General features: G+C 45.0%; 1 protein-coding gene and 2 non-coding genes across 3 annotated transcripts; all 3 read left to right on the top strand.

Annotated features, from left to right (window-relative positions):
• The first annotated feature begins 7,631 nt into the window (after positions 1-7,631).
• Positions 7,632-14,129, top strand: RPL37 (ribosomal protein L37). The gene is made up of 4 exons (XM_073562660.1): positions 7,632-7,768; positions 9,650-9,785; positions 11,708-11,792; positions 14,018-14,129. Exons 1-4 carry the CDS (start codon positions 7,661-7,663, stop codon positions 14,085-14,087), a joined length of 399 nt encoding a protein of 132 aa, XP_073418761.1. The 5' UTR covers positions 7,632-7,660; the 3' UTR covers positions 14,088-14,129.
• Positions 9,500-9,576, top strand: LOC141075576 (small nucleolar RNA SNORD72). Its single transcript, XR_012227302.1, has one exon. It is a non-coding gene; the product is annotated as a small nucleolar RNA SNORD72 (small nucleolar RNA).
• On the top strand, positions 13,871-13,945 carry LOC141075577 (small nucleolar RNA SNORD72). Its single transcript, XR_012227303.1, has one exon. It is a non-coding gene; the product is annotated as a small nucleolar RNA SNORD72 (small nucleolar RNA).

Below are 14,129 nucleotides of genomic sequence, written 5' to 3'. Positions count from 1 at the left end.
GAGATCAATGTGTAAAAATCGGACGGCACTCGCATGGTCCGAGTGAGGGGAGATTTTTTTCTCGCAACCATTGACTTGCATTGGCGAATCTCATCTGTTATACAAGGACAATCACAGGATTCTACGGTTCTATATTCTCGGAGTTGGTGTTTACTTAACTATTTGCCTCCGGGTTTAAGTGATGAAGGTGTCTGGCTGAACTGGTGACATGTTTGTATAATTCTTCTTCACTTTCATGAAACAACCTTCTTGACTCCTGGATCCTAAAACAGGGTTCACCGGTTTCTCACGGGGTCCAGAGGTTAATAGCCAGAATTGAAGCTGAAGGTGTTTTTTGGCTGCACGTCTTTCTGACCTTTGTTGAAGTTTTACATCTCAGTCGGAGTAAAGAACTCATCTGGTTGAGCAAAAACAGTTTTGAATATCGTTTTACAAAGCTCAGAGTTCATTGATGAGACTTCTCCAGCGCTCAGAGAACCTCGCATGGCTGTGAATTACAGTGAAGGAAATAATTATTTGATCCCTTTCTGATTTTGTAAGTTCGCCCACTGACAAAGACATGAGCAGTCTATAATTTTAAGGGTAGGTTAATGTTAACATTGAGAGATAGAATATCAAAAATAAAATCCAGAAAATCACATTGTATAAATTATATAACTTTATTTGCATTTGGCAGTGAAAAATAAGTATTTGATCCCCTACCAACCATTAAGAGTTCTGGCTCCTACAGACTAGTCAGATTCTCCTAATCAGCTCGTTACCTGCATTAAAGACAGCTGTCTTACATAGTCACTTTTATAAAAGACTCCTGTCCACAGACTCAATCAGTCAGACTGTAACCTCTACAACATGGGCAAGACCAAAGAGCTTTCTAAGGATGTCAGGGACAAGATCATAGACCTGCACAAAGCTGGAATGGGCTCCAAAACCATAAGTAAAACGCTGGGTGAGAAGGAGACAACTGTTAGTGCAATAGTAAGAAAATGGAAGAAATACAAAATGACTGTCAATCGATATCAATCTGGGGCACCATGCAAAATCTCACCTCGTGGGGTATCCTTGATCATGAGGAAAGTGAGAGATCAGCTTAAAACTACACGAGGGGGAATTTGTTAATGATCTCAAGGCCGTTGGGACCACAGTCACCAATAAAACCATTGGTAACATATTACGCAGTAAAGGTTTAAAATCCTGCAGTGCCCGCAAGGTCCCCCTCCTCAGGAAGACACATGTGCAGGCTCATCTGTCAATGAACACCTGGATGATTCTGTGAGTGATTGGGAGAAGGTGCTGTGGACAGAGGAGACAAAAATTGAGCTCTTTGGCATTAACTCAACTCGCCGTGTTTGGAGGAAGAAAAATGCTGCCTATGACCCAAAGAACACCATCCCCACTGTCAAGTATGGAGGTGGAAACATTATGTTTTGGGGGTGTTTCTCTGCTAAGGGCACAGGACTACGTCACTGCATCAATGGGAGAATGGATGGAGCCATGTACCGTAAAATCCTGAGTGATAACCTCCTTTCCCTTTCCTCCCCAGGATATTAAAAATGGGTTGTGGCTGGGTCTTCCAGGAAGACAATGACCCACAACATACAGCCAAGGCAACAAAGGAGTGGCTCAAAAAGAATCACATTAAGGACATGGAGTGGCCAAGCCAGTCTCCAGACCTTAATCCCATAGAAAACTTATGGAGGGAGTTGAAGCTCCGAGTTGCCAAGCGACAGCCTCAAAATCTTAATGATTTAGAGATGATCTGCAAAGAGGAGTGGATCAAATACTTATTTCCTTCACTGTACATGTGCAACCTATAGATTCCTATGTGCACTGTGTAATACTTTAGTTCTCCTGCGGAGGCGCTGCAAGAAAATCAGACACTTGCTGCTGATTCTCCCAAGTTTGATTATTACCAGGAGATCCCTCTCACTTCTTGTTCTTCGCTTTATTTTGGTAGTTTACAGTTTTTACAGACATGTATTCATTTATATTCTATTTATATTAAACTGAAACTTTTTAAACATTTTTGAAATTTATACAATTGTAAACCTTTTTATACCGTTTTCTTATTTAAATTGTAAAAAAAAAAAATGCAGATTTTTTTTTGCTCGAAATTGACCTTAACCCTTATTTTTCGGAGCCGGGCGAGGATTGTTTTTTGTTGTTTTTAATGACACCATTCACTTTACCATTTGGTGGACTGAAAAACTGGGAAAAAAATGTTTGCATTTGAATAGATCGGACTTCTTAGGACACAGTGATATTTTATATCAAGATATAAAAATATGTTTCCTTTTTATTGCTTTATTTTGTATTGGGAAAAGAGCGGTGATAGAAACTGTTATGATTTTTTCTTATTTCTTAATATGTTTTAAAACATTTTGTATTACTTATTTCCGCCACCCACTACGTAAACCCCCCCCTACCTGCTGGAAATAGTGGGATGTTGCGCTCTTTTTTTTCTACAATCCCATAGACAATTAATCGAGCTGTTGTGAGCATGCTTGTAGGTTGAGCATGCATACAGTGGGATCTTGCAGAATCTAATCCCGGGATCTAGAGCTCTGTTCTTGTGATCGCTCTTGTTCCTAGTGGTCGGACCCCCATCAATCAGTGAATAATTCATTATATTACATGTCTATATATCTTGATTATTAGATGTACTTCTACAAACCTATAAATATAGACGCCCTTATAATAAGCTGGTCGCTTCCATTCGCTCTGCTATAGCGCCCTCTGTTGGTTGATTTCGTACTTACTCGATCAATGATCTGCAGAAATGATTCTTTCAATCATTGCTGGTCCCAACAGTCAGAATCCAACTGATCAGTAAGTTATCACCTGAAAACCCCTTTAAGTAGAAAAGCCTCCTATGAAGTCATCTGACCGCTGCAGCCGATCAAAGCTTGCATCAATCCCATGGCTGATGAATGGTGACGTCATCACTTCTGCTGCGGCCTGCACTGGATCCAGGGGCATGACAGTGGGTGAGCAGGATTTATTTTGCTGTTTTTAGTATTGGCTGTGGACAACCCCTTTAAAAAAATTTGTTCTTTTGATTATTTTTTGGCATTTTTGCATTTTTTACTTTGGCAAACCAAAGCAATAGTACAGGATGGGAAGCAATATATAGGGTAGCAAATTTAGCAGTAGAGTAAGATCATCATATATACTTGCTCGCGAATTGTAAATGGCAGACCATTCGGATATAAGATAGATGAGTAAAGGCCTTTTTTACATTTCAGCTTTTTGAAGTCAGTTGAAATCCGCCAAAGATTAAAAGAACGGATCCGTTTCCGTTTGAGAACAAACGGACGCAGCGGATCCATTTTGTAGTCGGATCCGCCGCTGCCGCCAAAGTAGTGAGAGAGAGTGAGATTTTACTCCGCTTCCAGAACGCTATAGAGGGTTAAAATGTTTGGCAGAGCAAATCTTCCGGGCATGCGCACTTGCAAATGACGGTCCGCCGCTACAAAAAAAGTTTCAGAGTCCGTCTGCTACGCCCGGGAGGCGCTACAATTCTAACAGATCCGTCCAAAAAACGGATGCAACGGACGACCGTCAGTCAAAATCCGCCGCTAATGCAAGTCTATGGGGGGGGGGGGGGAAACAGATCCGCCAAAAAAGGGGCGGATCCGTTTTTTTTCTAAAACTGGTGGATTTTGACTGACGTCAAATAGCTGAAGTGTGAAACAGGCCTAAGGGGGAATTATCAAACAAGAGGACAAAAGGATGGAAAGACAACGGTGGAAGAGATAAAACATAGGCATTATCGAGCCAAAAAGGATAAAACGTGGCACTAACAACAACAGACTGCCTGCACTCACATATGGAACATGATAATGATCCGAAAAAAAGAAAGAGAATAAAATGTGATAGAGCAAAACATGTGGACCAAAATGGAAAGTGACAATGTGTAGGGATGTGATAAAGGTGAATATGTGGAATACACGACACCTGTGAGAGATATGTCTAAAGGTATAATATAGATACGGTACAGACCAAAAGTTTGGACACACCTTCTCATTCAAAGAGTTTTCTTTATTTTCATGACTATGAAAATGTAGATTCACTGTGAAGGCATCAAAACTATGAATTACCACATGTGGAATTATATAATTAACAAAAAGTGTGGAACAAGTGAAAATGTGTCTTATATTCTAGGTTCTTCAAAGTAGCCACCTTTTGCTTTGATTACTGCTTTGCACACTCTTGGCATTCTCTTGATGAGCTTCAAGAGGTAGTCACCGGAAATGGTCTTCCAACAGTCTTGAAGGAGTTCCCAGAGATGCTTAGCACCTGTTGGCCCTTTTGCCTTCACTTTGCGGTCCAGCTCACCCCAAACCATCTCGATTAGGTTCAGGTCTGGTGACTGTGGAGGCCAGGTCATCTGGCGTAGCACCCCATCACTCTCCTTCTTGGTCAAATAGCCCTTACACAGCCTGGAGGTGTGTTTGGGTTCATTGTCCTGTTGAAAAATAAATGATGGTCCAACTAAACACAAACCGGATGGAATAGCGTGCCGCTGCAAGATGCTGTGGTAGCCATGCTGGTTCAGTATGCCTTCAATTTTGAATAAATCCCCAACAGTGTCACCAGCAAAGCATCCCCACACCATTACACCTCCTCCTCCATGCTTCACGGTGGGAACCAGGCATGTAGAGTCCATCCGTTCACCTTTTCTGCATCGCACAAAGACACGGTGGTTGGAACCAAAGATCTCAAATTTGGACTCATCAGACCAAAGCACAGATTTCCACTGGTCTAATGTCCATTCCTTGTGTTCTTTAGCCCAAACAAGTCTCTTCTGCTTGTTGCCTGTCCTTAGCAGTGGTTTCCTAGCAGCTATTTCACCATGAAGGCCTGCTGCACAAAGTCTCCTCTTAACAGGTGTAGAGATGTGTCTGCTGCTAGAACTCTGTGTGGCATTGACCTGGTCTCTAATCTGAGCTGCTGTTAACCTGCGATTTCTGAGGCTGGTAACTCGGATGAACTTATCCTCCGCAACAGAGGTGACTCTTGGTCTTCCTTTCCTGGGCCGGTCCTCATGTGAGCCAGTTTCTTCTTTGTAGCGCTTGATGGTTTTTCCACTGCACTTGGGGACACTTTCAAAGTTTTCACAATTTTTCGGACTGACTGACCTTCATTTCTTAAAGTAATGATGGCCACTCGTTTTTCTTTGCTTGGCTGCTTTTTTCTTGCCATAATACAAATTCTAACAGTCTATTCAGTAGGACTATCAGCTGTGTATCCACCAGACTTCTGCACAACACAACTGATGGTCCCAACCCCATTTATAAGGCAAGAAATCCCACTTATTAAACCTGACAGGGCACACCTGTGAAGTGAAAACAATTTCCGGTGACTACCTCTTGAAGCTCATCAAGAAAATGTCAAGAGTGTGCAAAGCAGTAATCAAAGCAAAAGGTGGCTACTTTGAAGAACCTAGAATATAAGACATATTTTCAGTTGTTTCACACTTTTTTGTTAATTATATAATTCCACGTGTGTAAATTCATAGTTTTGATGCCTTCAGAGTGAATCTACAATTTTCATAGTCATCAAAATAAAGAAAACTCTTTGAATGTGAAGGAGTGTCCAAACTTTTGGTCTGTACTGTATATATATATATATATATATATATATATATACTAGAAATAGCATCGGGAGTGCGGTGAAATTGCGCGCAGTGGTGGCTGTTACTGCGCATGCGCGGGAATAGTGGAGACGTGTATGTCACTTGCGCAGGCGCAAGTGACACTGCCGCGGTGCCTTATGGGATTCGGTGACAGCGGCCGGAAGTCTCAACTGGCGGTTATATATGTAGATAAGTCTAATACAGTCAAGGTACATAAATTACATCAGATCAAGATGCCAGGCAGGGGATTCCGTGTCCCTCTCTGGGTGCTTAGTCCTGATGCTGAGTGACTAGTGTCAGGATATAGGATCAGGCTGTGTTCACACGTAGCCACAATGCATTTTTTGGCTTTTTTTTTTTCCTTTTTTTATGAAATTAGGGTAAAATCAGAGCAATTTTTTTAATATAGCCCAAAAAGATCCATTAAAAAAAAATAAAATAAACTCTATAAAGGAAGAAAAAAAATCAAAGCACCAGAATTGCCGATTACCAGACAAAAATTGTGATAAAATGTTATCAAAATGTCATCCATAGCTCAAAAACACAGTCGATAGACAGTCCAGGTCAGTGTGCAAAAGACAAGAACTCGCACCTCTCCGGTAATAAAATAAGTAATAATAAAGAGAAAATTCTCGTAAAATGGTGAATTTGCAAATTTACTGAGTTTTGATTTCTTTTTTCCAACAATAAAACCTAAAAAAAACAAAATAACAATAAAAATGGAACCTCACCGGAATCGTACTGACTTGGAGAGACTTGTTATTTCCACACAAAGACAATGGCAAAATGATGTTGTTTTTTTTCAGAATTTTGCCGCACTTTGAATCCTGATTTTTAGTAATTTATACGATAAAATGAAAGGTGTCATAAAATCTACAACTACAACAAGAATAAAAAAAAGTTATGATTCATGGTAGAAAGAGAGGAAGAAACGATATTGCAAAAATGAAAAGGGGGAACACAGTGATAAGTAAGTACACCCAACTGCTTTGTGGTCTTAGCGCCTCCCATAAATGTCCTTCATGATCTGAAATGTAAGAAAAATATGAAGACTTAAAGGGATGTTCTCGTCTTCGTAGATGGATGTTGTCGGATGCGGCTGGTAAGTAAAGGCACTTTTGCAATTTGTTGCTTATTAGGATTTGCAGTTGTTTTCGAGATATTATGACTTTTTTTTTACAGCTCGTTGCCATAGAAAAGAGCTTGTAAGCACTGCGCGTGTTCTGCTGCCTAGCAGCGGTGGTCGGTCTCCTAGGCAACGAGCTGTAAAGAAATACGTTAATATCTCAAGAACGGCTGACAGTTTTAACAGGCAGTAAATTGTTCGTATTTACAAGCTCTATCTGACAATATCCATCTATGAGGATGAGAATTACTCCTTAAAGGGATTGTCCTCTACCCTTCACATCCACATTAATAGACGAGCAGCATGGGTGACGACATCGCAGCCATAAATATCTGGATGAATATTTTGTGTCCTGGGAAGTATTGATAGTCGCGACATTACTGCCACCGCCGCACCCCCAATGCACCGCACAAATCCTTTATCATGGGTTATAGGTACTATTTCTAACTAAAATGCCATATATGAAGCCGTATGATGGTTATTATTGTATTTGGAAGCATTTTTCAAGCATAACTGTCTTTATTTGAGGTACATTCAGTAGTAAATCACAGGGGAGAGATGAAGGAAATAACACTGCGTCTGTCAAATATTATTTATGGAGGATTTTTGGCCATTTTGCCCTTCTCAAAGATGGCGCGGGGTGAACATGGCTGTTACGTCACATCCGCAGCGCTGGCCCGGAAGTACTTGCTGGTGATATAGCGGAAGTCTTTCCCTTCTTCCGGTCTCTATCGTATAGGCCGCTGGGGAAGATGGTGAGTGTCATGGTGTCTCGGCTGCGGAATCCGCCCGCATCTGCCGCCATCCTGTCATGTCGGGGCGCCCTGCCGCCTGCGGTGGGAAGTGATGGAGGCGGCTGAGCGGGATGTCCCGTCATTGGTGCTGATGGCGGCGGCTTTATGGGCGGATTGTGCGGAGGCCCCGGAGCCGCTGAGTCCTGGGTGCAGCCTGCGGCTCCGGCTGTGGGCTCCGCACAGTGCACGGTGTTCTCCAGCCCTCCGCCATGTGTAAGATCTCTGCTTACTGTCAGGGAATGTGTGCGGCTGAGAACGCAGGGGGCCTGGTGATGTCTGCTGCCCCGGGACCAGAGCACAGTGCGGCCCCAGGACTGTGTGTGTGTGTGGGGTGTCCCCGGGGCGGCAGGACTGTGTGTGTGTGGGGGTCCCCGGGGCGGCAGGACTGTGTGTGTGGGGGGGGGGGGGTCCCCGGGGCGGCAGGACTGTGTGTGTGTGTGGGGGTCCCCGGGGCGGCAGGACTGTGTGTGTGTGTGGGGGGGTCCCCGGGGCGGCAGGACTGTGTGTGTGTGTGTGTGTGGGGGGGTCCCCGGGGCGGCAGGACTGTGTGTGTGGGGGGGGGGGGGTCCCCGGGGCGGCAGGACTGTGTGTGTGTGGGGGGGGGGGTCCCCGGGGCGGCAGGACTGTGTGTGTGTGGGGGGGGGGTCCCCGGGGCGGCAGGACTGTGTGTGTGTGGGGGGGGGTCCCCGGGGCGGCAGGACTGTGTGTGTGTGGGGGGGGGGTCCCCGGGGCGGCAGGACTGTGTGTGTGTGGGGGGGGGGTCCCCGGGGCGGCAGGACTGTGTGTGTGTGGGGGGGGGGGTCCCCGGGGCGGCAGGACTGTGTGTGTGTGGGGGGGGGGGTCCCCGGGGCGGCAGGACTGTGTGTGTGTGTGGGGGTCCCCGGGGCGGCAGGACTGTGTGTGTGTGTGGGGGTCCCCGGGGCGGCAGGACTGTGTGTGTGTGTGTGGGGGGGTCCCCGGGGCGGCAGGACTGTGTGTGTGTGGGGGGGTCCCCGGGGCGGCAGGACTGTGTGTGTGTGGGGGGGTCCCTGGGGCGGCAGGACTGTGTGTGTGTGTGGGGGGGTCCCTGGGGCGGCAGGACTGTGTGTGTGTGTGTGGGGGGGGTCCCCGGGGCGGCAGGACTGTGTGTGTGTGGGGGGGGGGTCCCCGGGGCGGCAGGACTGTGTGTGTGTGGGGGGGGGGTCCCCGGGGCGGCAGGACTGTGTGTGTGTGTGGGGGTCCCCGGGGCGGCAGGACTGTGTGTGTGTGTGTGGGGGGGTCCCCGGGGCGGCAGGACTGTGTGTGTGTGGGGGGGTCCCCGGGGCGGCAGGACTGTGTGTGTGTGTGTGGGGGGGTCCCTGGGGCGGCAGGACTGTGTGTGTGTGTGTGGGGGGGGTCCCCGGGGCGGCAGGACTGTGTGTGTGTGTGTGGGGGGGGTCCCCGGGGCGGCAGGACTGTGTGTGTGGGGGGGTCCCCGGGGCGGCAGGTCTGTGTGTGTGTGGGGGGGGGTCCCCTGGCTGCAGGTCTGTGGGGGGGATCTCCGGGTCTGGAGGTCTGTGTGTGTGTGTCGGGGGGGGGGTGCCTCGCTTTCGCTGTCCAAGAGTATTCCCCTTTTATTGTTCTGTCAGTAGAGCTGTATCGGGAATGTTGTTTTAGCGCTGTGGTTTATTTCGTTGCTGCTCAGGGGTAATTGTGGCTTTTCTGATCCCTTTCACCCTTTCACTAAAAATCTTGTACGGTGGGGTTGTCTGGTGATGGGAGCCTGCCCTTATGGACGCACCTGAGCCCGGCCTGACTGAGCGCAGACAACTTGCAGCACAAGTCTGTGGTCCTGGCAGTTTGTTAGCGAGACGTTTTTGGTCAGACTTTGAGATGTGAACCAGATTGTTTCTATTCACTGACAGCAGAGATCATGCGGATGCATTTGCGTTTCCACGTACCAGTCCTGCGCCCGTCCATCTTGAGCATTTATCAATGATGTTCTATCATAAATGTCTGAACATATGACATCCAGTGATTTCGCTTTGTTACTGAGATGAATGCTGTGCTCTCGTGCGGTCGCTTGTTTTCTCTTGTTTCAGCCATCTTACAATATTTTATTTTTTTGACATATAGACGAAGGGAACATCGTCATTTGGAAAGCGTCGCAATAAGACGCACACTCTGTGCCGTCGCTGCGGGTCCAAGGCCTACCATCTCCAGAAATCCACCTGTGGAAAGTGTGGATACCCAGCCAAGCGCAAGAGAAAGTGTAAGTGCTGCTCCCGGCCTTGTCTTAGCTGCAGCGTCCTATCCTCCTTCACGCCTGTAATGTCCTTAAAGAAGATGTCCACTAGTTGGCCAACTTCTTGTTATACACTTCGCTTGTCCACATAAAATAATAAAACTTATACTCATCTCCCTTGCTGGCGGCAGTCGCTCTACCTGGGGCTCACGTGACAATGTTGTGACATGTGGTGTTGCCGTCCCTGCCTTCGGACAAATCTAACATGAAGAGGAAGTCCAGGATCAGCTGCAGCCCGGACTTCCTCTTCATGATCGATTTGTCCAAAGGTGGGAACAGTGAGGCTTGTGCGCCGATGTCACAAGAACGTACGAGAGGGAGAGCAACTGCCAACACTGGGAATGGCACCGGCATGGGAGGCGAGTGCAGGCTTTATTTTATTGGCGCCAAACACTTAATCATAGAATCGTAGAGTTGGAAGGGACCTCCTGGGCCATCTGGTCCAACCCCCTGCTCAAAGCAGGATTCGCTAAATCATCCCAGTCAGATGTCTGTCCAGCCTCTGTTTGAAGACTTCCATTGAAGGAGAACTCACCACTTCTCGTGGCAGCCTGTTCCACTCATTGATCACTCTAACTGTCAAAAAGTTTTTTCTAATATCTAATCTGCGTCTCCTCCCATTCAGTTTCATCCCATTGCTTCTAATCTTTCCTTGTGCAAATGAGAATAAAGATGATCCTTCTACAATGTGACAGCCCTTTAGATATTTGTCGACAGCTATTAAGCCTCCTCAGTCTTCTCTTTTGCAAACTAAACATTCCCAAATCCTGCAACCTTTCCTCATAAGACAGGGTTTGCAGACCGGTCACCATTCTGGTCGCTCTTTTCTGAACTTGCTCCAGTTTGTTGATGTCTTTTTTAAAATGTGGCGCCCAAAACTGGACACAATATTCCAGATGAGGTCTGACCAAAGAGGACTAGAGGGCAATAATGACTTCACGTGATCTAGACTGTATGCTTCTGTTAATACATCCTAGAATTGCATTTGCCTTTTTTGCTGCTGCATCACACTGTTGACTCATATTCAGTCTGTGATCTATTAGTATACCCAAGTCTTTTTCACATGTGCTGTCACTTAGCCCTATTCCTCCCATTCTGTATATGCTTTTTTCATTTTTATTGCCCAGATGTAGTACTTTGCATTTTTCCCTTTTAAAAACCATTCTGTTAGTTGCTGCCCACTGCTCCAGTTTATTTAAATCTTTTTGAATCCTCTCTCTCTCTTCTCTAGTATTAGCTATCCCTCCTAGCTTTGTGTCATCAACAAATTTAATCAGTTTACCCTCAATTCCTTCATCTAAATCATTGATAAAGATGTTGAACAATACAGGGCCCAGGGCAGAGCTCTGTGGTACCCCACTTGAGACATTTGCATGTGCAGCCATTTACGACCACTCTTTGGGTCCGATCACAAAGCCAGTTATGAATCCACCTAACTTAGATCAAGAAGGGGTTGTCCTAGTAGTGGACAACGCCTTTAATTTCAGGACATGTTCTGCATCTGCTGCACTTTGTGTCACATGCTAATGGTGGTCATTGTTTGGCGGCTGTGGGATTCCAAAAGTAAGAACAAGTTGAGTATTATGCTTGTAGAAGTAAAGTTTAGAAAACCCCGTTAAGGCTGCTATTTGGAGTGGGGGTGATTTTAGGAAGATGTTGTAGTTGTTGCCACCTATAGGACAGCTCTTAGTGTACAGTATTATGTTTGCCCCTTTTTTGTGAGGATGAGGGGGGTGGACGCCACTGTGAATTTGAGGTGCTAGTATTCTTCCCTTCTAGGTGGTCGTAGCTGGTCTTTTGTCCTCCGGCTTTATACGAGCTGTCGCTTACCTCTTGCACAAATTGAATCCTGTGATCTTTTCTCATCTTTCTTTCTTTTTTTTTAATAGACAATTGGAGTGCCAAGGCGAAGAGACGCAACACCACCGGCACCGGCCGCATGCGACATCTGAAAGTTGTGAACCGCAGATTCAAGTGAGTCAACGAGCAAAGCACGTGTGCAGAAAAGCTGCCATGTCCTCTGCTATTGTCTTATTCCAGGAGTCTCCACTTTGGATACTTGTTATATTTGCAGGGAAAAGGACGTGTAGATTACCCGGGAGATGTGTTCATTGGTAGTGATGGCATGGATAAAACCAGGGACCATTTTGACATCCTAGTAGCCCAACACTAGACAAACATAATAAATTGCACCAAATATACCTGTGGATTTGCTGCAGATGTTAAAATGCGCTTCAGAACTCGCGTGGCCTCAGATGTTAAAAACTGCACCATCGGCAAAGTGCCTGCAGAAAATATCCACAATGACTCAGCTGGCCCTGTATTTAGCTGCAGATTTTGTGCACACATCTGCATAGAAAAGTCAGCAGCTTGAAAAGTTGACATTTTTGCTTGCAAAATTTTTGTGCAAAGTGTGGTTGCGAACCAACGGATTGCGGCTCTGGGGGACGTGACGCTGGACTAATTTTTGTGAAACCAATAGTGGAGTTACTATGCACTTTAGGGAATATCTGTGCCTGCAGGTTGTCTGATGAGCCACAAGTCACAGAGCGCATTGCCTGTACTGGCCAGTAACTATCTGTAGGGGATCTGGTTTTTGTTAAATGGGTCAACTCATGTTCCTTTATGCACAGTGCTCGTAATAACAAAATCCTGTGATTACACATTCTCTCTGCTCTCAGGAATGGAGGGAACATTGTATAGTGTACAGCACATCGGCAATCTGTCCGCAGAGGGTGACAATGGATTTATTTGCCATAATTTATAATGCTGCTCTTGAGCGCCCCCTTCCGCTGAAATGTTTTATTGCCCTGATAAATTAGCCATTTACCAGGAGCGACGGCCGTGAGAAGCCAGCTGTAATATAAGACGCCTAGGGACAGCTTCAGAAATTAAGCATAAATCAAAATAGAAAAAGAAGCTATATGCCAAAGAGTATAAAATTACAAAATTTTATTGAGATAAGTGACAATAAAAATGTATAATATAGGGACAGAATGTTAAAAAAACAAAAAAAAAACAGTTAAGGTAAGCACACCAAAAAATATCAAAAAGCCTATGGGAGTATATAAATCATTTGTGAGGAAAACCTCACTACAATAGATGTAATAGGCCTACATTAGTCATAGTAAGTACCAAACCAAGTCCTAAACATTCGGAAAAAAACCTCCCCATACAGAAATGTCAATATAGGTCCAATGATATAATACTGGACGCTGAGTGCAAGAGAAGGCTCAAAAAGATGCCCAAGTATCCAAAGAAAATATAGCTCAAAGGACAGTAGTGATCAAGTATCAATCCATAAAGCAAAACAGCCTAAGTAAATGTAAGGAATACAGGTGACCAAGATGTAAAAGATGTATAAAGGAGGTGTCTCTACATTACCTTAAGTGGTGGCAGTACCCCGATGCGCGTTTTCTCGAGAAAGCAACACGCGAAACATCTTGGTCACCTGTATTCCTTACATTTACTTAGGCTGTTTTGCTTTATGGATGGATACTTGATCACTACTGTACTTTGAGCTATATTTTCTTTGGATACTTGGGCATCTTTTTGAGCCTTCTCTTGCACTCCACCTCCAGTATTATACCTTTGGACCTATATTGACATAATTCTGTATGGGGAGGTTTTTTCCTAATGTTTAGGACTTTGTTTGGTACTTACTATGACTAATGTAGGCCTATTACATCTGTTGCCGTGAGGTTTTTCCCACAAATTATTAATATACCCCCATAGGCTTTTTTTATATATTTTTTTTGGTCTGCTTACCTTAACTGTGTTTTTTTTTTTTTTTTTTTATATACACATTCTGTCCCTGTATTATACATGTTTATTATTGTCACTCTTTTAATATTATCTGAATAAAATTTTGTAATTTTATACTCTTTGGCATATAGTTTCTTTTTCTATTTTGATTTAGTTTTAATGCTGGACCCGTTTCTGCCACATCGGGATCTGCTGTATTGACAGGGGGTTTGTGAGCCGAGGACCCCCTCTAGAATAGCTATACGGATGTCGGGTGTCAGTGCTCGGCGTCTGTGCTTCCCGTGTACTGCTTATCTATGATGTCACAATAAATGTCTGAACATATGACATCTAATTATTTACTCTTAGACCTGAGATAAGTGGCTCCAAGCCTCTGCTTCTCACCCATCTTGTGACTTTTCCTCTGACCATTTTTCTATTTTCTTCCTTTACAGAAATGGATTCCGTGAAGGCACAACACCCAAACCCAAGAGGGCCGCAGTGGCGGCTTCAAGCTCATCTTAAGGACAGAAACTTGTTAAAATAAATGTGGCGAAAAAAAAAACA

Source organism: Dendrobates tinctorius, unplaced genomic scaffold (genome assembly GCF_039654945.1).
Source record: "Dendrobates tinctorius isolate UK_male_01 unplaced genomic scaffold, ASM3965494v1 ptg000362l, whole genome shotgun sequence".
Lineage (NCBI taxonomy): Eukaryota > Metazoa > Chordata > Amphibia > Anura > Dendrobatidae > Dendrobates > Dendrobates tinctorius.
The sequence above is the reverse complement of the archived record's forward strand: the minus strand, read 5'-3'. Positions and strand labels throughout refer to the sequence as shown.